This window comes from Symphalangus syndactylus, chromosome 19, assembly GCF_028878055.3.
Source record: "Symphalangus syndactylus isolate Jambi chromosome 19, NHGRI_mSymSyn1-v2.1_pri, whole genome shotgun sequence".
Taxonomy (NCBI): domain Eukaryota; kingdom Metazoa; phylum Chordata; class Mammalia; order Primates; family Hylobatidae; genus Symphalangus; species Symphalangus syndactylus.
In genome coordinates, this window is record NC_072434.2 from 13,490,650 (window position 1) to 13,517,732 (window position 27,083).

The 27,083-nt window shown below is 46.0% G+C and overlaps 1 protein-coding gene across 14 annotated transcripts in view; it reads left to right on the forward strand.

Annotated features, from left to right (window-relative positions):
- The window catches only part of LAMB3 (laminin subunit beta 3), a 207,982-nt gene that overhangs the window by 110,392 nt on the left and 70,507 nt on the right, over positions 1-27,083 (forward strand). For 11 of the 14 annotated variants that reach the window (XR_010114547.1, XR_010114546.1, XR_010114548.1 and 8 more), the window contains 4 exons: positions 14,698-14,828; positions 21,326-21,610; positions 22,999-23,063; positions 23,862-24,016. Coding sequence is in view for 6 of the 14 variants with exons in the window: in XM_063613110.1 (XP_063469180.1) it covers positions 23,036-23,063; positions 23,862-24,016 (183 nt within the window). In the remaining 8 variants the exon portion in view is untranslated. Of the gene's footprint in view, positions 1-14,697; positions 14,829-21,325; positions 21,611-22,998; positions 23,064-23,861; positions 24,017-27,083 lie in introns of those variants that run through there. The other 3 variants (XM_055235153.2, XM_055235155.2, XM_063613112.1) reach the window with 2 other exon arrangements.

Here is a 27,083-nt window from a genome sequence, read left to right on the forward strand (position 1 = left end):
ACAACTACCCTTTGCCTTGACTATTAATAGTTCAGGCAAGGGCTTGTGTGTGGAGAATGGTCAAGGTTATCTAAATAGCTTATTTGAAATTCTACATTTTAGAATTTAGTCTGTTTGAGTCAAGGTGACCGGGGCCAAATAGGATTGATTATTCCTGGAGGATTGTGTTTCCTGCTTATTGTTCTTTTAACCTTGTCAGGCAGGAAAATTCTGTAACAAGGGTTCCCGCCGAGTTTAATATCAGTCTTGGCATTTTCTTTGAATCTTCCTTATAATTTCAGAGCAACCTCTGATAACTGGCAGGAATGATTAGTGAGCTTTCCCAATATCTGTTAGGGTTCCAAACCCATTGACTTCTGGAAGAGAGTGTGATGTGTGCCCTGATATGAGAGCTGTCACGTGGTTTCCATTCTGAAGGTGAGTCAGCCTAGCTTGGGACCCAAAATTCTGAAATTGACTGGTCCAGTAAGCATTTCCTGTGTTTCTGTAACTCAGAGACGCGAACCACATGTCTTCCTAGGTCAGAAGGCTGTAATTTACCTGGGGTTCCCCTTTCCTGTGATTTGCTGTGTTAGCGCACATCACCAGCTCAGATCCTGTTTTTGATAATTTGACTTTGACCTCCAGGTTCCAGCAGCTATATTGGTAACAGCTGGACAGAGGAGGGGCAGCAAGTGCCATGGACGGAGGTCATTGGTAGATTTGATCTTCCTAGTTCAAGTGGTAGCTGGGGCTGAGCAGGAGATGATGAGAGTAGAAGGTTAAGGAATCCAGTGTCAACTCATGTCTGGGAATTTCTGAGCGCAGCTCCTCTGTCTGGGTGGGGAAAAGAGAACCTGGCTCCTAGGGTAGAAGGTGACTAGGTAGGGCTTGGAAAGTAAACACATACTTTAATGGGGCTGATGTCATTTTTAGGGAAGTAAAGCACTGTGTTGTGTCATGCATGCAGGTAAGACACAGGTTATAGCTATGATGGTCAAACCAAGCCATAGGGTGACCAACCATCCTATTTTTCTCAGGGCTGAGGGGTTCTCTGAAATGTAGGACTCACAGTGCTAAAACTGAGATGCTTCCAGGCAAACTGAAACACTTCCAGGCAAACTGAAATAGTCATCCTACCCTTGAGTCTATCTCAACATTTAACTCTTGCCACTTCTAGGAAGGTAGGAAGGGCTAGTTTAAAATTTCTATATTTTGCTTTCTAAATCCATTTCTCTCAGACATTAAGACATTCAGAGCCATCTGCAGAGGGTAAAGTCACAAAGGGGTGTGTGTGTTTCAAGGGGTAAGTGCAGAGGAGGGATAGAACTGTCCCTACCACTCTGCCTTGGGGATTGAAGACACAGGGGAAAGAGGTCTTTTGGATGGTTAGTTCTAAATGAGCTTCAATAATAATAATAATAATAATAATAATAATTACAATTCAATAATAATTACAATTATAATATAATAATTATATAATAATTATTACAATTATAATAATTATATAATAATTATTGTTATTATTATAATAATTATTATAATATAATTATTATGTTTTTACCAGCTGCTTGCTGCCTACACAAAGTCACTGCCCATCCCTGGGACTCCAGGCAGCTGGAGGGAGGGAGTCATCATAGGAGATATGACAAGACTATTTGTAGTTTTAAGACTACCCCACTTGAAATTTTTTTTTTTTAGATCCTTAGTTACTTTCATAGTTTTAGAAAGAAAGTTGCTTATCACTCGGATATCAATGGAAGACACTGAAATTTATATGTGTAGCCTCTATCTCCTCTGGTCTTATAGACTAGAGTTCTAGAGTCTAGATATTTCTGTGTGGATACCCTGCTATTATCACAGCTTGACACACTTAAAACAAGACTCTTTACCTTCTCTATACTCTTACAAGCTAAGTCTTCTTCTCCATATCCTTATTTCTAGCAGTGACATCTCTGTTTCATTTGTTCTCTGGGCTTGAAATATGGCAGTTATTTGGAGAGGCCTTCCCTGACTACTGCATCCCACCACTCTCCACCCAGTGCCCTACTTTCTTTTTCTTCATAGCACTTGTTTACCTGACTCTATGTGGATGTACTTAATGGTTTGGTTTTATATTGTCTTCCGTGTGCATTGGAGGATAGGCTTCATGAGGGTGGGGACTTTGGTTTGCTCCTCACTGTGTCCTCAGTGCCCAGTATAATTCTTAGCACATAATAGGTCCTTAATGGGTAACTATGGGATTAATGAATGGCTTTTCCATTGGACTGTGAAGCCTGGCAGGGAAGGGATTGTTTTTTGTTTGTTTGTTTGTTTTTGCATGCAGTCCAACTTTTAGTAGATGCTTAAAGAAGCATTCAGGTTTTTGAGGGGACAGGTGTTTTGCTTTTAATCCTTTCTCCTCTAATTCATCTTAAACACTACCACCAAATGAATCTCCCTAAAATTTAATTTTTTATTGTCAACTGCCTGTTTAAAGCCCAAGATCATTTCTCATTGTCCACATAATGGACTCCTGGATCCTGCATGTTGAATTTGCTTGATTTAGTATTCTTGGAATTCAGGACCTCTATGGTCTGATCTTCTCCTGTTCTTCTCCCACAATAGCCCTTTGCTCCACAGAGAGGTTTCTTCACAGGCCAAGAAACAATTCATTCTCATTGCTGCTCTTCATTTATTTTTGCTCACACTGTTGTTTCTACCTGAAATGCTGTCTTCTTTCTACTTTGTCTTCCTTTCTTCCTTGAGGTCAAGTTCAAGTTCCTGTGCTCCAAGAAGCTACCACTGCCCATGGCAGCACACCCTGATCTCTCCTTTCTGTGAATTTCAGTTGCCTTTGGGGCTTGTACTGTACAGGTTGGCACTGGATTGATTACCGTTTTGTACAACTCTCTCGTTGTTTCCTGTGGGCTTGCCTCAGCTCTGTGGAAGACCAAAGCTTTGTATCTTTCGTGGTGCTAACATAGAATAGGGGGCTAATCAATATTAGTTACATTGACCTAAAAGTCAGTGCTGAGATAGAGAGGGCAAAGTGACCAGTTAAGGCTCTCTTGGGAAGTTATTTCAAGCACAGTAGCCTGTCCTTGGCTCAGAGCCTTGGTGTTGAAATTGCCCAAGACCTGGCAACTTGGCTTAGTTTCCTCCGCTCTGGTCTCCTGACCTTTCACTTCCACTCCCAACTTAGTGTCTCACATTGCAGCCATTGGCTCATTCTGGGCACCCTCCAGCCTGCCCCTGGTACAAATCAAGGCAAAGGAACAGACTTTATAGGCATTCTGCTTTTGTCCTTCATAACTTTTGGTCAAGCAGAGCCACCAGCTGCTGGGGCATGCAGACTGTGCTGGGAGCCTTGAATAGCCATGGGTGGTGTGGTTAGAATTACCTGCACCCTGCTGCCTACATACCACTTCCAGATTAAACAATGTACTTTACCAGTTTGAATCAGCACAAGGAATTTTCCCCAAGCTCAAATGCCAGTTGGACTTAAGGGTATAGGTCTCTAAAGTCAAGCAAACCTGGGTTCCTTCAAATCCTGACTCCTCCATTTGCTAGGGCCTGACCTTGGGCAAGTGACTTAACTTCTATAGCTTCTATTTCTGCATCTGTAAAGTGATAGTTATGATAGCCCCTATTAAATGGGGTGTGGTGATGACGATAAGCGCCTATGAAACAGAGTATGCTGAAGAGTGAATGAGATAGAGCTCTGCAAGGGACTTAGGCAGTTTCTGGCACAAATGAAGCAATCATTAAATGATGGCTGTTATTATTCAATTGTCTTTGCCTCTTGCTCTGTGTCAGCAATTTCCATGATGCTTTATCCCAGCCCAGGACATTTGCATTCCTCAGGTGACGTTTAGGTAGCTTCTAGTAAGGTCCAAAAATATTTGTTGAAGCCAGCCATGTACCTGACACTGTGTTAAGCATAGTTATAGGAAGCAGAATACAGGCCAGGTGCGGTGGCTCACACCTGTAATCCCAGCACTTTGGGAGGACAAGGCGGGTGGATCAGGAGGCTAGGAGATTAACACCATCCTGGGCAACATGATGAAATCCCGTCTCTACTAAAAATACAAAAATTAGCTGGGTGTGGTGGCACGTGCCTGTAATCCCAGCTACTTGGGAGGCAGAAGCAGGAGAATCGCTTGAACCCAGGAGGCGGAGGTTGCAGTGAGCCGAGATCATGCCTCTGTACTCCAGCCTGGTGACAGCAAGACTCTGTTTCAAAAAAAAAAAAAAAAAAAAAAAAAAGCACAATACAAACTGCATCTGCCCTCAAAAAGCTTTTGCCCTCAAAAAGCTTATAGTGAAGTAGAGGACACAGACTGTAAACAAGTTATTATCATATATTGGGATAGGCACCGTAATAGAAATTTATACCAGATGAACAAAAAGAACAGAATGAGACAGGTATTGATTCCATTTGGGGAGGAGGTGGTCAAAGAAGGCCTAAGCGTAAATGATTCCTGATAGGCTTAGGATGTTAAAGGATGGATGGTATTCACCAAGTGGTTCTGGGACAGGGTGTTGTTCAGGGCATGGGGAGGCCTTGAATGAGATGGGGCTGCATATGAAAAGGGAGGATGAAAGATAAAGCATCGCATGGTCCAAGAGAAGTTAGACAAGTTGGTGTTAAATCATAGAGGATGGATTTTGGGAAATGGCAGAAAATGAGCAGGAAGCAGTAAGTAGGAGCCAGATAATGAGCAGTGGTATCAATAATCACTTACTCATGCCATGCCTAGGAACTGGTGACCACTCCCTTCTTCTAGAAACACATTTCTCCTTTGCTTCCATGATACCATATTCTGCTGGTTTTCCTCTTACCCTATTCTGGACAAAACTCAGGATCTTTATCTCAATTGTCCTCTTTATCTAACCTACAATTGTCAGCATTTCTCAGGACTCAGTCCTGGAGCCCCTTTTCTTATTCCACATGCTGTCTTCAGTGATTTAATTTACTGCCAGGGCTTCCATTGCTGCTTCTACACAGTTGACCTAGAAGTCTGAGCTCTAGACCTGTGTATCCCTCTACCTATTCTACATTTTGACTTGGATGTCTTGCAGGTATCAGAATTACTGTGTCTAAAGCCAAATTCAATATTTCTACCCCATAAACTTGTAACCACCTTTCTTAACCTAAGCTGCACCATTCACCTAGCAGCTCAGGTTTGAAGTCAAGGAGGCATCTTTTCCTCCTCGCTCTCCATCACCTCTCCAATGTGAAAAATCACCAGGACTTGTGGCTCACGTCTGTAATCGAAGCACTTTGGGAAGCCGAGGGGGGTGGATCACGAGGTCGGGAGATTGAGACCATCCTGGCTAACACAGTGAAACCCTATCTCTACTAAAAATACAAAAATTAGCCAGATGTGGTGGTGGGCGCCTGTAGTCCCAGCTACTCGGGAGGCTGAGGCAGGAGAATGGCGTGAACCCGGGAGGCAGAGCTTGCAGTGAGCCTAGATCGCGCCACTGCACTCCAGCCTGGGGCGACAGAGCGAGAATCTGTCTCAAACAAACAAAAATCACCAAGACTTATCATTCTACCTCTTAAACATCTGTTAATTCAATCTGCTTTCTATCTCCTCTGGCACCCTTCTAGTCTAAGCTCTCATTGCCTCCCCCAGACCATTTAGTATGGCTGGTCTCTCTGCCTCAGGTTTTGGCCACTCTACTCCACTTCAAGCCAGTGTAGTCTTTTTAAAAAGTGCAGACTTGGCCATGTCACTCTTCTCTTTCAAATCCTTCAGTGGTTAGCAAAAATTAGTGGAATAAAAAAATAAAATCGTTCAGTGGATCCCCACTTTGCCCTTTGGAATGCCCCAGATTCTTTGCATGGCATATAAGCCACCCACCATCCTGTCCTTGTCTGTTTTTCCAGCTTCATCCCATATCCCTCAACCCTCACTCTCTGGGTGCCGGTCACACTGTTCTGTTCCTTTGCAGACTCAGGTCCTTCCCCATGTAGTTCTTTCCATGTGGAGAGAACACTTTCCTCATCCCCTGTGGTTTGGTGAACTCTTACTCATCCTCCAAGTGTCACTGTTCTCTCATTTCCTCAGGGAAGACCTTTCCTCTCACCTAGAAAAGGCCAGCTGCCCTTGCTGCATGCTCCCACGGCCACCTCACTTTCCCTTTCATAACTCTGTTGTCTGTCCCCATTTCAGGGCTGCAGTTCTATTCAGAAGCTCTCTCTGTCTTGCTCAGTGCGGTGTTCTCAGAACTAGGGCAGTGCATAGTTCCTTTGAGGTGTTTGATACATAGTGACCAATCTGTCTTCGATTGAATTGTATCCAATAGGCAATGAGAGTCACTGATACATTTTACACAGCAAAACACTGCAAGATTGGCATTTTAAGTAGATCACTGTGGCAGAGTGCAGGATGGATAAGGGAGGGGCAAAACTAAAGGCAGCTAGTGAGACGTTGTTACAGTAATTCAGGCAGGAGACCGTGAAGAACTGGGCCAAAACAGAGGTAATGGGGAGAGAAAGAGACAGACTGAGTGATAAATCAGAAAACCTGGCAGACTTGTGCTGTGGAAGAGGAGTCACTTGGGGCTTGGGAGTCACTGGGGTGACTCCCAAGTGTGGGAATGAGAAGGGGAAGAACACCTCTGGTGAGAAAAATGAGTTCCATCTTGGTTTTATTGAGTTTGGGCTGTTTATGGGACATGCAGGCAAAGATGTTCATCAGATAGTTGTATGTGAATAATGAATCAGCAACTCTAGAGAAAGATTAGTTCTGAGGTCACTACCCCTACTGTTGAAGCAATCCAGACGCTACCATGATTCCTTTCTTCTCCTGCGTTATTTCCCTGGGTCAGTTGTTCTCAGCCCTGGCTCCACTTTACAATCATCCTGGGTTATTAAAAACTACCAGTGCCTGAGACTTCCCCAAGACAAATCAACTCTGAATTCCTGGAGGTGATTTTAGTGTGTAGCCAGAATCATGGACCACTTCCTAGATGACTTCCTACAGTTCCGTGGTTTGAGACTCCTTCAGTGCTCTACAGAACTTTCTGCAGCAATGGAAATGTTGCATATCTATGCTGTCCAATATGGTAGCCACTAGCTACATGAGGCTCTTAAGCAGTTGAAATGTGGTGAAAACTGGTGATCTGAATGTTTAATTTTGTTTAATTAATCTAAATTTAAATTAAATAGCCCCCTATGTGTGGTTGGTGGCTACTGTATTGGACAGGACAGCTCTATATGCTAATGAATCTGAAATTTGTTTCTCTCCTGAGCTCCAGCCTTACATATTGTCTGATTTGCGTCTCTTCTTGGATATCTAATAGGGGGTCTTTAAGTTAATGCATGCCAAATGAAATTCTTGATTTTTTTTCTTCAAAACTTGTTTACCTCCTAGTCTTCCCCATCTTGGGACACAGCATCACTTTCCGCCCAATTGCTAAAACCCCAAACATGGAAGCTATCTTTTATTCCTTCCCCCCCCATCTCCCTCTTCCAGTTTTTCAGCAAGTCCTGTTAGTTCTATCAAATTGACACTTTGACTCCATCCACCCCTTTCCATCTCTAGGAGAGCATAGGATAGTCACAGGTATTTTAGTAAAAGTTATTGCATCTTCAGTGTGTGCCTTCTGAGACCTTTCTATGTATTAACTTACTAGGCCTACAATCAGCTCTGTGAGGTAGGTAAACTATTATCCCTATGTTTATAGATGAGGAAACTGAAGAACAGAAAGCTTTTGCAAAGTGCCTGGGAATCAAACAGCTAGTCAGTGGTGGGGATGGGACTCAAAACCAGATAATCTGGTTCCAGGGTCCATGTTCTTCACCATTCAACACTGTGTCCCTCTGGCTGGTTCCAAGGCCCCACGTCAACGTTTTTTTACTCTGGTTACATGTTAGAATCACTTGAGAAACTTAAAAAAAATACCAATTCCTCAACCCCATTCCAGGTCAGTTAAATCTCCTGAAGTAGGGCCCAGGCATCAGAAAATGTTAGAATATTCCAAGGACTTTTCATACATAACTAGAGTTGAGAACCATTTCCTCTATGTGACCTGGCCCCTGTCTGCTCCCCCAACCCTAGCTTTAACCCGCAACTTTGCTCATGCTGTTTTCACCCCTTCTTCCTGCCCCTAGAAGAGGCCAAGCTCTTTGCTGCCACTGAACTTTTGTGCTTGCTCCTTCTCTGCCTGGAACACCCCTTCCTGGCATATTCTGGGGATTGAGTATGACTTTAGAGATCCTAAACCCTGGAAAGATTAAGGGTCCCCTACACTGCCCATCTAAATAAAAATAAACACAATATTACATTTTTAAAATATGTATAAGGAGGGGCCTACAGCATTCTCATTTTCGTAAGTGGTCTACTTCCATGTCTTTTTTGATGTATTAAAAATATTTTCAAAGGAAATTTTGATGCTTCTACCTTACCAGTACCTTAAATATACGCTTAGCTTGTTTTGGGGAATCCAGACCTAAATCTTTCAGACTCATCCCAAATGTCAACTTCTCAGGGGGACTTCTCTTATCTCTCCTTTCTAAAGTGGCATTCCTCCCTTCCTGAGACCCATCTATCACACCATTCTGGTTTTCTCATATTTCATAGAAAGCATCAAAATTTGTAATTGTCAGGTATAGTTTTTAGTTTACTAGCTTATTGTTTGTCTTCTTTATGAAGGAGGGTCTTCTCTGTCTTACTTGTTGCTATAACCTCCTCACCTAGTGCAATGCCTGATATAAAGTAAGTGATAGTTCCTGAATGAATGACTGAATGAATGTAGGCTCGTGGATGGCAAGCAGCACAGAGTAGATTATAATCCCAAGGCAGATAGACTCATTTGGGTTGTTACCTTGTAAGATGCTTTCTTCATGGGGTGGGAAGGGAGAAGTGAATTCATAGAAAGAGAGGACTCTTGTTGAAAGAGGGAGGGCCATGGCCTCTGCAACCTGGTGAAGTCTCAGAGCTCAGGATATGGCAGAAAGAACATGCTGTGATGTTGCATGGATTCTGGGTGTGGTGAGAGCTAATACTTATTTTTGGATAGTCATTTCCCTATGTCTTCTCCTAACTTTCAGTAAAGTTTCTTAAACTCAACAGCTATGTGTTTTGTTATTTGGAAAATGGAGGAAAGACCATGTGTTCATGCTTTGCTTTGGGGGCCAAGATAGGAAAGAGAGATTGGGGACAGCATAGAGAAATGGTGATAAGAAAGCTAGAAGTGTTTGGGGGCAGCAAAAACTAGAATGGATTTGTACATTAGCATCTAACTTTAGAATTCCCAGAATTATTGTTATTTGGATAGTAGAGGAAAGAGTGACTCTTGGATGGCTAAAGAAGTTGAGGTTATTCTGGTTGCAAAATTAATAAGTTATTTGGTAATTATGTGTTTAATGTCTGTGTCCCATGACACAGTAGACTTCCTCTGGATAATGATTGTGTCTGAGTTGTTTACTACTATGTTGCTGGGTTCCTGGCATTGGGTGGGCACTCAGTAAATATTTGTTGAATGAATGAATGGTTCTGGGTGTTTTTGTGTTTCTAGGGTATAAGTCAGAAGGGTCTGCTAAAATGTGATGAGGAAAACTAGAAGAAAAGTCCAGGCCCTGAGAGTGAATACCAGACAGAGCTGGGGGTGGAAGAGTATCAATATGCAATATGCAGACTGATTTGCCGAGGAGGATTCAGATAGGAGATTCAGACTCCCAGAACAACTAAAAGGATAACAGGCACTGTCAAAGATCTAGACAGAAAGGCCAGAAAAGCAGCAGTTTGAACACACAGAGGGACTGTTGGTGAGATAAGCTGCCCCTCAAGGCTCATGTCAGCTCCTGGGATACTCTTGATCCCCAGGCAATGGACTTAGGGAAACAAACATTCCTAGATCCCATTTGGTTGTGGGGCGGGGCTTCTCAGCATATTGGCTTTGGTGCTCATTGGCCAAGGGCTGCAATGGGCCAGAAACTAACAGTGGGACACATTATCATTGGCAGCACAGGGATAGACAGCAAATGTTAGACCTTTTTGATACACATGTTGCCTAATTCTTTGGGAGTGACACAGAATTCTTAAAACATGTTTAGGGGTACTTGATTCCTAAGATCCTCTGTCCATCTGTGCCCTCCTCTCCCCTAAACCCACATTTACCTCTTTCATTCTCAAGGTTCTAAAAGCTGGATCTTAAAGGCTCAAGTGACTAAAATCTATGGCTTGATCCCAGAACTATTTCAGTCTCAAATACCAAAAGTACTGCTAGTTTGGTTCTTCCTATTTGTAAGTACCAGCTAGGGTGGATAGAGTAGGAAGTTGGCATGTAACTCAAGGCTGCATGGGGTTGAAATTCTGCTGATACGTGGATCAGTTCATCATGAATTTTCTCAGGTTCCAATTTTTAGGGGAAAAATTATTTTTTTTTCTGGGTGATTTTCTTGCTAAGTTGTTCCAACAGGGAGTTATGGGGTAATATTCATGGAATCATATTCTTCAAGCACTTTTTACGGTTTTCTTTTGCCTTAAGAGTTCCTACTAAGAAATCAGTATCTGCTTATTGAGCACCTATTATGTGCAAACACTGGGCTACGAACTCAAGAATTCTCCTTGACTTCAAGGATTTTATAATCCATGTTTGGGGACAAATCACAAAATAATTAACATTGAACAAGCATAAGTATGCAACTTTGAGATATTTAGAAAGGAGACTGACAAAACAGAATGGAACTCTTTGCTGATGGAGTTGTATAGGTCAAGGTCCACTTCCTAGAGTTTGGGAAGAATTTACAGAGACTGCCAGAGAAGCCACTGCTGATCCAGGAATCTGATCTGAGTCTTGGATTTAGGATCTTGCCAAGTATACAGGAGGTGGAAAGGGCAGTGTAGACAGGCAGAGTTGGATGAATCAAACCTAAGTGTGGTTGAGAGAGCAGATGACTAAATCAAAGCATGTCTGTGAAGGGGGTTGTGTGAGTTGGGGCCTAAAATGCAACTTTTTCAGCTGGACCCTGGGTACCTGGCTGAAGACTTTGGACTGTAACCTGGAGATGATGGAGAGTATACAGGATAAAGTCCATACCAAATCCAACGCCTAGCAAACGGAGAACAAGCCAAAACTAACAAGATAAAATGTAGCAGGAAAAAGTGCAAAGGCATGTGTGCGCCTGTGTGTATGCTCACATGTATCTTAAGAATGGCACCAAATTCAAGAGTGAACAACCTGTTTTAACAGTATTTGGCTTGAAAAAGACAGAGTTGTTAAAGTTTCTACAAGCTCAATATGGGTCTGTGGTGTGATGTGGCTGCAAAAAGCTTCCTGCACGTCAGGCTGCAGCAGTGGAGTAGAGTCTCCTGCACAAAAGCCATACTGGCAATACTATTTTCTTCCCCAAGTCCCTGAAGGGAACTGCTATTCCCATGTGCTGTTTCTATCCAAGTTTTTCCTGGACTCAAGGCAAACTTTACTTTCTCAGATCATTGTGCATCTTCATGCAGAGTTTACTGAGCCACCTGAGGTAACACTTTTAAAAACTTGGAGGAAAAGTATGACTGTCCGAACAGAGTGATCAAGTATTCCAGTTTGCCTGGGACTGATGGGTTTTCTGGGATGTGGTACTTTCAGTGCTAAAATGGTGAGAGTCCGGAGCCAACCAGAATCATCGATCATCCTGCAACAGACCAGAATCTTCTCCTTGATTTTCTCTCACTTCCAGCGGTATGTCTTTAAGAGACTGAAGAGGTGGCATACATGTCTCATAAATATTTATCCTTGGCCTGTAATTTGCAGAGGTCTCATCTATGTTTTTAAGGTTTTTCAGGAGAGCATTCTTGTCGTGTTCTAGGTTTTGCAAATCTAGAATATTCACCACAGCAGCTTTTCCTACCAGTTTCCTTGAGATTGCGTTTTCTATAAATTGTCCCATATGTCGTTTCCTTTGGGTGAAAAGTAGATTGCCTCAGTCTTGGTTAGCCAAATGTAGTGGAAAGAGCACAGACTTTGGAAACTTAAAAATCTTCTCTTGGGGCTGGGTGCAGTAGCTCATGCCTGTAATCCCAGCATTTTGGGAGGCTGAGGTGGGCCAATCACCTGAGGTCAGGAGTTCGAGAACAGCTTGGCCAACATGGCGAAACCTGTCTCTACTAAAAATACACAAATTAGCCAGGCGTGGTGATCGGCACTTGTAATCCCAGCTATTCGGGAGGCTGAGGCAGGAGAATTGCTTGAACCCAGGAGGTAGAGGTTGCAGTGAGCCGAGATGGCACCATTGCACTCCAGCCTAGGCGACAGTGCAAAACTCCGTCTCAAAAAAAAAAAATCTGCTATTGAATTCTGGTTTCACTATATACTGGTCGTGGTGGACAATGCTATGTGTTTACCATGCCTGCTTTGTTTTCCTCTTTTGGGCACATAGGAAAATTACCTAGGACCCCTGTGAGTAGTTCCAGTCAACGAGTTGTAAGCCAGACTGATTGTGTCACTTCAGAGCTGAAGTGTGGAATAAGTGGGAGAGGTCTGCCATGCCCTATCTAACCTTGCTGCCATGATCTTTAAGGCCGTGTGTCCTGGTGGGTGCAGCTACAAGATGGCAGAAATGCCTAAGTGACGGTGTGGAACAGAGGATCCCTCTTCTCACCATTGTTTTGCATGTTTCCTTATGTGAACCACAAATAAACTTTTGTTATGTTAAGCTGCTGAGATTTTGTGTTTGATTTATTACCGTAGCAAAGCATATCCTAAAGTATTAGTTCTGTGATCTTGTGCGAGCTACTTAATGGTGAAGTTGTAAAAAGGGGAGTATAAGATCTTCCTGAAAGGGTCATCTTAAAGGACCACAGGGAGGGATGCCTAAACAAGGTATTGTGTATACATTTCTTACCATGGGGCCTGGTTCATAGGAGGAGTTGGAAAAATATTTTGTTTCCTTCTGTTCTTTCAGAAAAACACAGATATTTCTTTCTGGAGTAGTGCTTAAACAGAGGGGTAAATACAGTCTCTAATATCCAAGAAGCACTCATGCCATCTCTTGATGATGGAGGGACAGGCTTCTCCCTGCATTGTTGGTTTAGTTCTCAGTCCTTCACCTGGAGTGGCCTTTGACAAAGAGGCCCTTGCCCAGAGGATGCCACCATGATGTCACGGCATCTGAAACCCAGGGCACCTGTGATCCTTTCTAACCATTATATTTTGGAAGATTACTAACAGATGGGGGACTTTCTAGAGGAAGATGACCAGGTTAGGAAAAAATTCTGGCAGTCATGGAACTGGATAAACAACGTACTGCAAGTGAGGTTGCCAGATATAGCAAATAAAAACACAGAAATCTCAGTAAAATTTCTGATAAACAATACATATTTTAGTATAAGTATTCCCTGTGCAATATTTGGAACCTACTTACACCAACAAAGAATTCCAAGATCCAGTTTTAACTGTGATTCTTTTATTTGGCAATCCTAGCTACAAGGAGTCATGGTCTTTTGTTGGAAACAGTACACAAATATGACACAGAGACGTAACATCACAATCTTGGGCATATATACACATTTATACTTGAACAATATGAGCTGCTGGGTGTACAGAGTTCTGAGTGAGCAATGGGAAAAATCAAAATCATTATCCTGGGAGATATCCATGGGAGAAGCAAATTTGGATGAGAGTGGTAATTTTAGTTATCCTTACTTCTTTCTCCCAAAATATAGATAAATGAGAATTGACTCTAGTTCTTTCTTTTTGGTTTGTCCTCACATATACAAGCAGTTAGGAAGCAGGAAAATAAGGTGCTGGTAGTTACTCATGTGTTCAGTCCTCCCTCCCTTCCTGTCTTCTTTCCTTCCTCCCACAACATTTATTGAGGAACTGTGCTAAGTGCTCTCTTGGCGTAACAAATTCTGCCTCAAGAAGCAATACTTCTTAAAAATGGAAAATCCTATCTTACAAAATCTGCAATGATTCAGAAAACGTACACAGCATACTCTCAGGCAGTCAGTGGGTTTAGTGAAAGGGCATTCAGGTCAAGGAGGGAGCAGAGAGAGGAATGACTAAGCAAAGATGACTTGTAGTGAACAAGATTTACTCTTCTCATCCTAAATCTTTTTACCTTACTGTCACTGATTATTCTAGTAAAATACGCTCATTGTGGAAGAAGAGAGCACACAGAGAAATAGAAAGGGAGGAGAAATGTTAACATTTTATTTATTTTCTGAGTACTTCTTTCTTTAGAGTGAAATAGATTTGGGGTAAATTTGTTTTCGTTTTTTCTGCCAGCTAGTAGTACCTCCTAAACATTTTCCAAAGTTATAAAAATCTTTTTATCGATATTTAGATCAGAAGGGGGCAATTTTGAATTCTGTTTGAAAGGGAAAGAGTTAAATCAAGTAAAGAGTCATCACCCTTGTCTGATAGGTGAAGGCAGGGGCCCCGGGAGAAGAAGTGCCTTTTCTTTACTGCCATCAGACTTCCTGCGATTATCCTGAGTTCAGTTGCAAACCTGCTGTCCAGACTAGCTTTGACTCCTTTTTTTTTTTCTTTCTTTTTTTAAATCAGAGGTTGGACTCTGGTTTTACTAACTCTTTAAGGCCATAAAACAATAAGTCCATTAGCTGATACTTGCCCCTCTGTCCTCTGTCCTCTGTGTTTGTAAACACTCCCTCCCCTCACACCCTTTGTCTTTCCCTATCCAGCAAGGCTGGAAGCATCCTCCTACTCCCAGGAGCTTAGCTCTGACTGGTCCCCCTGGGGGTCTTCTCTTTCTTTCTGGTCCAGGTCATGGCTACTGGGGAGTTTACAGCGCCTAAGGAATAGGGTGGAATGCACAAAGCACAGATGCTCAGCCTGGGGCCTGGGGCTTCCCTGGAGGAGGAGAAGAGGAATGGTCCAAGCCTGCTCATTGCCCAGTGAGTGACTTATAAGCCATCTGGATGGGAGTGTTAGTTGCTTTATGTTAGCAGCTGCAACGACTGCTGATCATAGCGCCCAATATCTGTGTGTGAGGCACACATGGGGTCAGACACCCTTTGTAGAGCATGGCCCTAGCCAGGCACTTTGCTGACAATTATGCATGTTTCCTTTAATCTTCACAGGATCCACGAGGTAGATTTGTCATTATTCCCATTGCAGGAATGGGACTATCGGAGATTAAATGAGCTGTCCAAAGTCACACAGATAGTGAGTGCAGAACCAGGACTTCAGCCTTCATCTCTCAAGTCTAGGCTTTTAACAACTGTCCTGCACCACCCTACACTGAGGGCACAGCATCCTATAGCTGGAGGGGGCTTCAGTATTTCCCAATCCTGGCTGCACATTAGAATCACCTAGGGAGCTTGAAAAACATGTCTCTGCCCGTCTGCCAGTGAATAATTCTCTGGGTGAGGCCTGGTCTTGGTATATGATATGTTATGTTCTCCAAGTAATTCTGAGGGGCAGCCTGAGTAAGAACCATTAGAATCCAATACCTTTAATTATAAATAATGAAACAGAGGCTCAGAGAGGATCTTGCCCAAGTTTACGATTCTATTGAGTAGCAGAGCAGAGCTACGGTCAAGTCCATACGCATACCCCAGTGTAGCCACAGGCGCTGTGGGCAGGTGCTGATTAAAAGCCCTTAGGTGGTGTTGATTCCAGACAAGAAGCCAGACGAACCCATTCTCTCTTCCCCATCAAACCACAAGGTGCTTATTTCTCCATACTCAGCCGCCAAATGCCAATTTAAACGTTAGGACACTTAGTTTGTCTGTCTAGTAGCCCTTTCAGGGATCATATTTAGAATTTGAAAGTCCTGTGGGGCAGCCCTGTGAGAGCTTCAAGAGCAGATTTCAGGACACAAAAGCCCCAGCTCACTCTCAGCCATTGCTTTCCCTCCTTCTTCCCCAGAAGCTCCCGACCTGTCAGACCTAGCATGCCACGTGGCTAGGTGCCCCTTCAGACAGGCATATGTCTCCTCTCACGGAGGCTGGGCCATGGCCACATGGCCAACTACACATGGCAAATGTTATCCAAAGGTCACAGAGGTTGGACTTACATCCCAATAACCTAATCCCCAGAGGTCAATGACCAAATAGAATCACAGAATAGAGACAGAGGTGATTGGGGTTAGAGGAGGGGGCGTGGTGATAGGCCAGCCTGTCCGCCAGAGGAATGTTGGGAAATATGGGAGGGGATAGAGGTGGTAAGAATGAAAAGATTCTTCTCTCTTCTCTGGGAGCCAGCCAGCCATGGGCTAGCATATGGCTCCACCAGGCGGTAGGCTGTACTGGGCTGTACCCCTCAGGAGGGCTGGGCCATTTGGAGGGCACACTGGGAGACAGAGCAGAAGAAGCTGCAGCCTGTGAGGTGGCCCAGGCTCTTGACGTCAGGGCAGGGGGATCTCCTTCCTTTGGCAAAGGGGAAGTTGTGTCATCCTCTCATCATGCCCTCTGCTTCACCTTGTCAGCTCACCAGAATGTTGCGGTCACCTTCTGTCTTCCCACGCCTCCTGGCATGCTCCTGTCCTTAGTCAGAGCCACCCCTGTTGGTATGAGGGAGGAAACCCTGCTGGTATGTGCTGGAGCCTCTGAGATGAAAGAACTGGAGGCCAGCACCTTCTCCATCTGTACCCATACAAGAGAGGTTGTCAATAAGGAAAACAAATAAGGAGGCAGCACCTGGTGGGGTTTGTTCTCGATGTCTGTACAGCATCAGTGTCACTCCTGGAGCCCCGAGACAGTATCAGTGCTTCTAGGTTTGGAACAAGGGCACAAAGAGGAGGGTTTTTTTTTTTTCGTTGTTGTTTTTTTTTTTTTTTTTTTTTTGAGACGGAGTCTCGCTCTGTCGCCCAGGCCGGAGTGCAGTGGCGCAATCTCGGCTCACTGCAAGCTCCGCCTCTCGGGTTCACACCATTCTCCTGCCTCAGCCTCTCCGAGTAGCTGGGACTACAGGCGCCCGCCACCGCGCCCGGCTAATTTTTTGTATTTTTAGTAGAGACGGGGGTTTCACCGTGGTCTCGATCTCCTGACCTCGTGATCCGCCCACCTCGGCCTCCCAAAGTGCTGGGATTACAAGCGTGAGCCACCGCGCCCGGCCGTTGTTGTTGTTTTAAGACAGGGTCTCACTCTGTCGCCCAGGCAGGAGTGCAGTGGCCCAATCTTGGCTCACTGCAACATCCACCTCCCGGGTTCAAGCGATTCTCCTGCCTCAGCCTCCCTAGTAGCTGGGATTATAGGCACCCACCACCATGCCCAGCTAATTTTTGTGTTTTTAGTAGAGACAGGGTTTCATCATGTTGGCCAGGCTGGTCTTGAACTCCTGACCTCAAGTTATCCAACCGCCTTGGCCTCCCAAAGTGCTGGGATTACAGGCGTGAGCTACCACGCCTGGCCAACAAAGAGGAGTTTTTAGACATTGGGAGACATGGGGTCCAGAGTCTGGTGGACTCTGGCTAAGGATTAGCCAGGGTGGACTCTGGGAGTTCAGGCGATATGGCCCATCTTTGGCCCCGTGTAATGGTTAAGAATATGCGTGCTGGAGCAAAATGGCCTGGGCTCAAATCCCCAGTTACTAGCCAAGACCAAGTTATCGAAAATGTGCCTCATTTTCTTTGTCTGCAAGATAAAGATAATTGTCTATCCCCACAGAGCTGTGGTGGGTATTAAGTGAGTGGATACATGCAAAGGGCTCAGAACAGTGCCTGGGCACTGCAAGCACTCAGCAGACGTCAGCTGTAGTGATTTTAGGCTGATTGCCTGATTGTTCCCAGCCCTCGGGCTCAAGCTGTACGCACAGTTGTCCACTGGGTGAACATTCAGGTTGGATAGGTGAGGGTGGGGAGAGGAGAAGGGCTTTGGAAGAGTCACTTATGACAGGCGGCTTCTGTCCTGCTTAGCCTCCCCTCTCCTGAGGCTGGGCTCCTATCTGTGCCTCCGTAACTCACCAGGCCCACTTTCTCTCCCTGGTTCCTGGGGAGGCACAGAGAAGAGTGTGACCAGTTGTCTGGACAGCTGAGCAGTTGTGTTGTGGTGCAGGGCAACGCCAGCTTTAGTCACATGGCAAATCCCCAGGGCTGTTCTGGAGTCCACCCTGTCCCACAGACGAGGACTCAGCCATGATTCACTGTATTCAGGTGTGGCCTGAGCTTGAGTCACCTGGTGCCCCTTCCTCTAACACCTGAGAGTCACAGCCTGGACCAGGTTCTCCTGTGCCCCCTGAACCTCTTCTCTCTCCTTTTCTTCTTCCTTTCCTCCTTCCTTTGTTCCCTATCCCTTGATCTCTGATTGAGCAGATCTTGGCTGATCTCCCTAGCAACTTGGACGGTTTGAGCCTGACAGATGGATAATAGACACAGTAGCTTAGAATGCCACCCCCACACCCTGTCAGAGACATTGCCAGAAATGACTGAGAAGCAGGCAAAGAACGAGACTGCCTCTGTCAATATGGTGACATTTCTGTAATTGGAGATAGGTGCCTCAAAAAAGACCTCCGCACTCTGGCTGATACATGAATTTCCACTATTAGTAATCCATCCCAGTGCCCAAAGCCTGGATTGTCCCCTCCGAGAATGCAACTACGCATAAAAGGCACGGGGGACGCATTGAACTATATCAATTGTTTGTACTTTAGTGTGGATCCATTCATTCCACAAGTATTGAGCACCTACTATGTGCCAGGCACTTGGAAAACAGTAGTGAATAAGATAGAGATCTCTGCCTTCTTGGATATTACATTCTAGTTTGGAAGAGACAGAAAATAAACATGATAAGTAGATAAATTATATAGTTGGTTAGAAGCTGGTAAGTGATGCCCCCCTACCAAATAAGTAAATAAATAACTCACCAAAATATAGGGCAGGTGGGGTTAAGAGTGCTAGGATGGGGGACAGGGATGGGGCAGGGAAGTTGGCTGTAATTTTAATAGTGTGTTTAGGGTAAGCCTCACTGAGAAGTTAGGATCTGAACAAAGACTTTGAAACAGGTCAGAGAGTTAGCTTTGTAGGTATCCAGGGACAAGAGCGTTCCAGGCAGCAGAAGCAGCTGGAGCCGAAGCCCTAAGCCTGAGCTAAGACAGGGATAGAGGCCATTGTAGTAGAGGTGAAGAATAATGGGAGGAAGGTGGTGTAGGGTCCCTAGACTCTGAAAAAGCTCTGGCCTTGGCCCTGAGTGGGATAGGGGCATGTGAGGATTCTGAGCTGGGGGTACATAACCTGCTGTGTTAGGACTTGACCGTGTGTCAGTGAGGAGGCTGTTGCAGACGTCCCAGGAAGAGAGGCTCAGGCCAGGAGGGCAGAAGTAGATTCTGATTATTATTGGAAGGGGGAGCTGACCGAATTTGCCTTGGTGTGATGAGGTTTGAGGGACACTGAAGTCTGGGGTGACTTCACTAGCCACTTTCCTGAGCACACATTTTAATAAGCCAAGGCTCTAGGGCAGATAAGTGCTCTGATATAGGAGCATGGGCACAGGGAGAGAGGAAAGGTGTGCACACAGGGGATGCTGAGGGGCTCGAGCCACAGTACCACAAAGCTTTAATCTTAGCCGGACCCTGATCTGGCCTCAGGCTCTATTTTAGGCTACTTGACTGAACAAATTGGGTTCTGAAGTTCCAGAGCTTGTGCCTGGAGCCCTGGAGTTCTCAGGGGACTGGATCCCTACTTGGAAATGATCAGCGTCCCTCAGGAGTGAGGCTGGCTGGGCTGCTCTTGGGGGTCTGCATAAACAGCTTCCTGGACTTTGCTGGGAGTGTGGGGGGAGAGCCAAGCACAGCAATTGGCACGTCCCTCCTGGGAAGCCAAACCACTCCAGGACCTGCCCAAGCCTGTGAAGTCTGAGACACCACATATGTATTTACCTGAGCTCATGGCCTCAGATAAAGGGAGGAGGAGGGGGATTTAAGGGGCCCCAGCTACTCATGGTGAGGCCCACTGCACACCTGCCCTGCCTTGTCTCCTCTGAGGGTCTGGGGTTGCAACACCTGCTCTCTTCTGCAGAGTTAATTATTAATGAGTTCTTTGTCACATCCTCTGGTGATGGGCAGAGGGCGAAAGTTTCCTGAGCGCTCTGAGTTCAGGGAGTTGGGGAAGTGGAGAGAAAGAGACCACCAGGTGGGAGAACTGAAAACACAGGTGTGTCAGTGTCAGAGCTGACCTTTCTCTGTGGGGGACTTGAGGGAGGTCTCTGTGTTGAAGGGACACTGCTTCTACTGACCCTTACTTGCTGAGTTGAGCTAGATTTCACTGGAATGCTTAACAGGGGGCAAGACTCTAACATTTATTGGAATATCAATTACGCATCAACTGACATCAACAACTTACTGCCCACTTGCTAATTACACTATTTCTTCTGCCTACCTGAACTTATGCTAAATTAGAATCTGAGGGTTAGAAATGCCCAATTTAATCCACAAAATTCTACATTTCCCCCTTAAGTGTCTTCAAGCCAATTTCTTGGACATAACCCTCCAATGGTAGAGAACTTTCTGTTTAGGAGACACTGACGAAGTGGAATAGTAGTTAAGAAGCTCCTTTAAATAGCAACTTTGAGGTCCTAGCATTCCAAAACGGTGCCAGTGCAGGCTCTCCAGGGCCAAGATATGGACTGGTTGACCCTCCAGGTTTCCCTAAAAGCTCTCCGACCCTAACCTGGGGGAAAGAGTGTCCTGTGAGACTAGCCTCTCAATTTGGACCTGCCACTTCCATTTACAGTGGCCTGAAGCCCCGGAGCCCTGAGCAAGGAGCCCACAAAAGAAGCTGTGTTCTCAGGCCTGGCAGGAGGCCAGGGAAAGTCTGTTTTGACTTTGTCAGTCAAGCTATGCTTCAGCCTTTCCTTCCACCATTTGTGGTCAGGGCTGTTTTCTGGCCCTCCAGGCAGGCATTCCTGCCCAGGGAGGGAGGGGCTAGGAGACTAACCCTCCCCACAGGTGGGAGGAGTGACTCACAGGAAGCTACCTGTCCCAGGGCTCCCTGCCAACCCTGTGGAGGGAGCTGGAGGCGAGCCATTTAGTTACTCTGCTCATTTCTCTTAAGCTTTCCTTGGATGAGTTGAGCTTTGAATCCTTCCTGGTGAACCTTGCCTTTTAAGAACACTCCAAATTCCATAAGAAGCTGGGATTTTTCATTTTTTTTTTTCACTGGGGAGGGGAATGGTGCTTTCCAGGATCCTGGATGTTTGAGTCTTCTCACCTTCCAGCCCAGTGACATATCTGGGGCTTTAACTCTCTATATAAGCCCTAATCTTTGTGTTATCTGCCTGATCTTCTGTCTGGGGTGGTCCAGGTCACAAGAAGAAGCTGACCCCTGCTGGCCTTGGGAAAATGCTGAGTTCGTTGCCTGGCACAAATGCAAGGGCCCTTCCCCACCCTATGAATCCTGGTCTCTGATGATCACTTACATGTGCCTGGTGCTTTCTGTTTGTGGTGCCCCTTGCAGCCCCCACAGGCAGGCGGGCATTGTGGAGCTCACTGCAAGGCCTCTGGGACCGACCGACCGACCCACTTGCCCAGTCCCGTCCTGGGAGGTGGGGGTGCAGTGACGACAGATGGGTGTGACGGCTGCTAGATTCCTGAGACCCGCCCTGCGGTGGGGCTACACCCAGCCGGGGAGTCTCCAGAGGTGAGGCTGTTGTTTAAAAACCTGGAGCCAGGAGGGGAGACCCCCACATTCAAGAGGAGCTTTCAAGCGATCTGGAGAAAGAACGGCAGAACACACAGCAAGGTATGTTACCTGTCTTTACCTGCCTGGTGCGGGCCAGATGTGGGAGGAGGACTGTATCTCTGGATGCCTGGGGCCTGGTTGCAGGGCCTGATTTATTCCTCTTTCTGGGAGCTCACTCAGGTGAGCTAGATTAAAATGTCTGCTACAGTTTTGATTTCTTTTTCACATTTGATAAGCACCTCAGTGGCTTAGAAGAAAGCAGGTTCAGATTCGGGCTTGAGCATAAAAGAGAAGTGAAAAGGGTGGGCTGGCCTGGCTCAGAATGCCTACTTCCAGGGGGATTTTCAGTCGGGGGCGGGAAAGCTGAGAAAGCACTGGATGAAAGTCAGAAGATAGGTCTCTCTTAGGCCATCGTTAGCTGTGGAACCTCAGGCCACATGTTCCCTCCCTGGGCCCATGACTCTTTTAGGAGAAGGATTGGAAGGAATGACTTTGAAGCATTAGGATCTATAATTTAAAGATGCCAGGAATGTCCTCAGTTCCCCACCCTGCCCCTGCCTTGCCAAGCCCCCAGCCCTCCACCCCAGCCAAAAGAGTTTGTGGCTGTCATTGGAACAGAGTGAACATCCAATTCAAGGCAGAGGGGGTCACTGCATGAGCAAGGGTGGGGCATGTTCCCACAAGGCAGGCCTGCCTCCGGGACCCCACAGTGGCTTTCGAGCATCCTTCCCCAGCCTCCTTCAGAATCCCTGCTTTGTGGCCTCCCAGCCCCACCCCTCTTGTCGAGCCCCAGCCCATCATTGAAGACATTTTGGGTTGCTTCTCTTTCAGAAGAAATCTTCACTCACTTGTTAAAGACAGCCATACATCTCTCCCTGTCGCATCCCAGAATTGTGGGCACAAAGCCTCAAACTTAATGTGGCCCTGAATGGTATTGGAGGCCATGCGCATGACAGGAGAAGGCTTGCCTCCAGGCTGGCAGCCACTCTGACTCATTCACTTTGGGCGGGGCTGGGTTGAGGCTGCTGGTCTAGGCCCTGAGAAAAGCCAGCCCTCTCTCTCGGGGCGGGAACTAGGTCTTGGCACTTCCTACAGCTTTTCTCCTGCAAAGGGTCCAGCCTTTTCCTGCTCCCCACGTTGTCCTTATGGCTGTGTGGGGTAGGGCAGGGTCCACACTCCTTCCCATCCATTTTAGAGGAGGAAGCTGGAGTCTGGGAAGGGATGGGATTTTCCCAGGGCACCCTGTGAGTCTCATGCCACTTGAGACAAGAGTCTAGAGCTCCAGCATTTTCTAAGCTACAAATGTATCTGCTGCTCCAAGTGTCCTAGATCAGGACCCTAGGTAAAGACTTCTGAAAAAAACTTGAGCCTCAAAACAGAAAAGAAAAAGGGCTTGTGTGCTCTAGGGGTTTGCACTATTGTACCCAGGTTGCTTTGCTGTGTCCTAGGTAAGGTCCTCTCTGGGGATCACCCCATTGGCTGAAGATGACACCACTCTTCCTCTTGTCTTTTGGTAAGTACCCCTTCCTATCCTTCCAGGCCCTGTTATATGGCAGGGAGGCGACAGCCACAGGGAGGAGCAGAGTTTACCAAAGTGTGGGCATCACCTGCCACCTGTAGTCCCTTCAGTTGGGAATACTTGTCTACTGGGGACACCTGTGAGATTTCTCCATTCCTTTGGGCCTTTGGGGAAGACGATTCTCTGCCACTCTGGAAAGGCTCCCAAATGTCTTCTTATTCTTATCCGAGGGTGGTTTGTGGTTTCCTGAGTGCTCTCCACAGTTTCCCATCCTTTCTCAAGCTGGTTCCAGAGCCACTGTGGCTTAAGTTCCTGTTTTCCAGTGAATTGTAGCTGGGCACTCACAAAGTGTGGCTGGGGCAGCTTTGAAGATAAAGGAGCAGAATGAATGCAGGCCTTTCTTAATGTTCCGCCAATGGCTCAGCAGTCAGCCCTCCTCTGGGCTACTGACAGAGGCCACGATGCAGGTGGAAAGAGCTGCAGACCTTGTCATGACGGCTGAGTCTATGTCTCCAGTCTGGTTCTAAAAGCCATATTTTAGGGTCATCTATGGTTTTTGGTTGCCAGTGTTTCTCCTCTTCTCCTTTTCAAGTTTTGAGTTCTAGAATATGAAATCAACTTTCAAAAGATAACAGTATCAATACTGCAATTATTACCACCAGCAGCGAGTGGAAGCTTGAGTGAGGGAGAGGATATAATCTTGCTAATGTCAGCTTCCCTGAAAGATACTGGGGTGGCCTGCGAGGTCCCTCTCTTTCTGGACTGCACCATCATGCATCCCTGTGATTTCAGCCTTGCCTGGCCTCCTGCATGCCCAGCAAGACTGCTCCCGTGGGGCCTGCTATCCACCTGTCGGGGACCTGCTTGTTGGGAGGACCCGGTTTCTCCGAGCTTCATCTACCTGTGGACTGACCAAGCCTGAGACCTACTGCACCCAGTATGGTGAGGTAGGCCCTACTTCCCAGGACTAGAGGAAGGCGGGATGGGAGGGGTGTGTGAGCTGCCATTTGTCCACTGAATACTTAGAACGTACTTGGTGTAGGCCAAGCCCTGTGCACTACGTGGACTGGGGAGTGCAGTAAAAGTATAAGGCCAGATCCTTGCCTCTAAGGAATTTACCTGTTGGTTGGGCAGGAGGAAATGTACTCAGAATTAACTAAATAGCTCATTTCTCTCTTATCTCTCTGAGATGACATGGAGTCTTTTCTCAGTCCTTGGGCACGGGCAGGATAGTCTTTCAAGTCTTGGGAATAGGCAAATAGGCCAAATACTGGCCCTTTAGGTGTACGGAGCCTCATGTGTTATTTGGTGCTGGGATGTGGGGGCCGAACTGTGTTCTTGCCATGGCGGGAACTGAGCTGTGCCATGGTCAGTGAGATAGATGAGGAAGTGACTTGAGCTTATCCAGCAGGGTCAGAGGCTCAGATGTAACTTGGATCAAATCCAGAAACACGATGCTTTGAGCTATGACTAACATTGCCTGTTAGGCATGGCTTTTTACAAACAGCTGTTGTATTTTTCTTCTAATTTGTCTCTGGGTCTTTTTTTGTAGGAACTTTGGTTTTCTTTTTGTTTGCCCTCAACAGGGTGGAATCTTTCTTTACCAAAGTTGAAATCACTCAGTGTTTTCTTGTCTACCAGCTGCCTTATTTGGCCATTTTGCTTGAACAAGGGAATGGATAAGGGAGTGATTTGTCCTGAGTTGCTGCAGCCTTTTGGGGAAAGAGACCGAGGTTATCTGTCCCCTTTCCAGGCTGCCCTTGTCTTCTGGGCTGTGGAAGGTGGTATCTGATATGGCCTCTGGGCCTCACTGCCCTTCTAGTCCCTGTGTTCTCTTGGCTATTTTAGTCACAGATGGTATAGGGAAATGACTGGAGTCACTGAGCAGAGATGGCTGTGGTTTTTGCATCTCACCCACTTGGATGTGGGGAAGCCCATTTGACAGGGTTGGGTAAGATGGCCAGTCCTAGCCAGGACTCCCTGTGGGTCTAGATTACTCCATGAGCATCAGGGGACCTGGCAGTATTGAGTATTGAATTTTTAAAAAAATAAAAATTAAAAAAAAATTTTTTTTTTTAGGCAACAGTGTGATTTTGGCTGTTCCCTCCACCCATAACCTCCAAATTATGAGCCCATATCTAAAAATTTCAGGGAGACCTCTGCCGATTTCCTTTCTCAGGCTGACTTGCATTTTGGGAGGGGGGGCAACGAGAGGTCAGAGACAACTATGTTGGGATGTACCCTTGATCCCAGTCCTGTCTGAAAAGTCTCTCCTCCTCCAGGCCTGGGGCTTTTGGTTTCACACTGGCCTGCCCTCTGCCTCTCTGATGCCCCAGGAAGCCAACTGTCTTCTCTGCTCCTGAGTAGCCCCTTGAGAGCAAAACAGAGTGCTTATAAAACAGAAGTCTAGACTTTTGCAATCCTGGGGATGGATAAATCTCAGCTATTTTTCTGCTGTGAAAGCTGAGAAGCACTGGCTGTTTCTTCTTTTTTTTCTAAGGGGGAATAAATTTATCTAGCCTTTTGGAAAGAATAGAGGATGGCAGGGAGTATCTTTAGTGTAGTGTGTAATTTCAGGTCTGCCACTGACTTGAGGTGAGACCTTGGGCAAGAGATTACCCCTGTCTAAGCCTCGCTGTCCTTTTCTGTAAGTGAGTATTAGATGAGGTGGTCTTTAGGGTCCCTCCTTTTCCCTAACATTCTTTGGCAATGAGCCGACTGCTGACAATCAGCATCTCTCCCCCATCTTCCACCTCTCTGTCTTGTTTCATTTCTCTTTCCCTCACTACTACATGCCTACCCTTCGCAGAAGCCATGGGGTTCAGCAATGAAGATAGATACTAAAGGCATAGAGACTCCCTTTTCGTTCTCTGGACAGATATACCCTGAACTCTCTCTGGGTGCACTGGTGGCTGCGTGATAAGAATTAGAAATTCAGGTTTTAATTCTGCTGAGTTCTAATTTCAGTTTTTAAGTTTATTTTGTTATTAAATGATACTATTGGCTACTATAATTCATTAAGCATATAATAAAAGTGTCCTCGGCATCATATTAAGAGTTTTATATAAATTGTCTCAAATAATTCTTATAACACCCCATGAAGTGGCTCTTGTTTTCCCTGTGAGCTATTGGGAGGGTTTGGGTGTGTGCTGGGATCTTAGACTTCTGAGAGAAACACATTGTGTTTTGAGTTTTCTGAGTAGTTAGAGATAGGGGGTGTACTGGACAGCCACAGCCAGAAATGAGGCTGGCCAAATGCAATGCTGTATTCCTACTGCCTCTCCCTTCACCCTTCCCTATCACCCCTCTCACCCCTCTCTACTAGTTCCCACTCCCAAAGATACACCTCCCTGAAGCCAAGGCCTCTGGCTAGTGCCTCTGTTCTATCTCCATGCAGGGATGACATAGCGAGCCCTAAGCCCAGGACCAGATCATTCTTTTGTGCCACATCCTACTGATGTGACATGAATGCAAGGACAATGGGGTGGAGATTTATGACCCCTGGACATTTCTGCCTTGCTCACTCCACTCCCCAACCCCAGTTCCAGCCGACTAACAGAGGCCGACTCAGCAGAATGGAGTTATAGGAGCAGTGGAGACTCCTTTTAGTTCCAGAATTGTCTCTCCTAGTTCCCTGCCTCCAAGCGTGGCTTCCTTTTTGTGGACCAGTCTTAGCCTGTTTGCATGTCCTCCTCTACCCAATTCTGTCTCAGTTGCTGAATCCCACTGGTCTCAAGGGCTTGCTTCTGTAAATTCCGGGTCCATGTTGCAACCCTTGCAATGGACATAGGTCTTGGCCAGCTTTGCCTTAAGGCATCTTCTCTGCCTCCCCAACTTTGCCCTTCTGGGCTCATCTGCTTTGATGACCCATTAACTGTCTGTGGTTGGGACAAGGCTGTTCTTTGCCAAAACGGCCTGAAACTGTAGTCCCATCACCCTGGCCTCTTGCTTTCTTTCTTCCAGCTCCTAGATGGATTCTAGGAAAACTCACTGCATTATTATTCCCTCAATCTC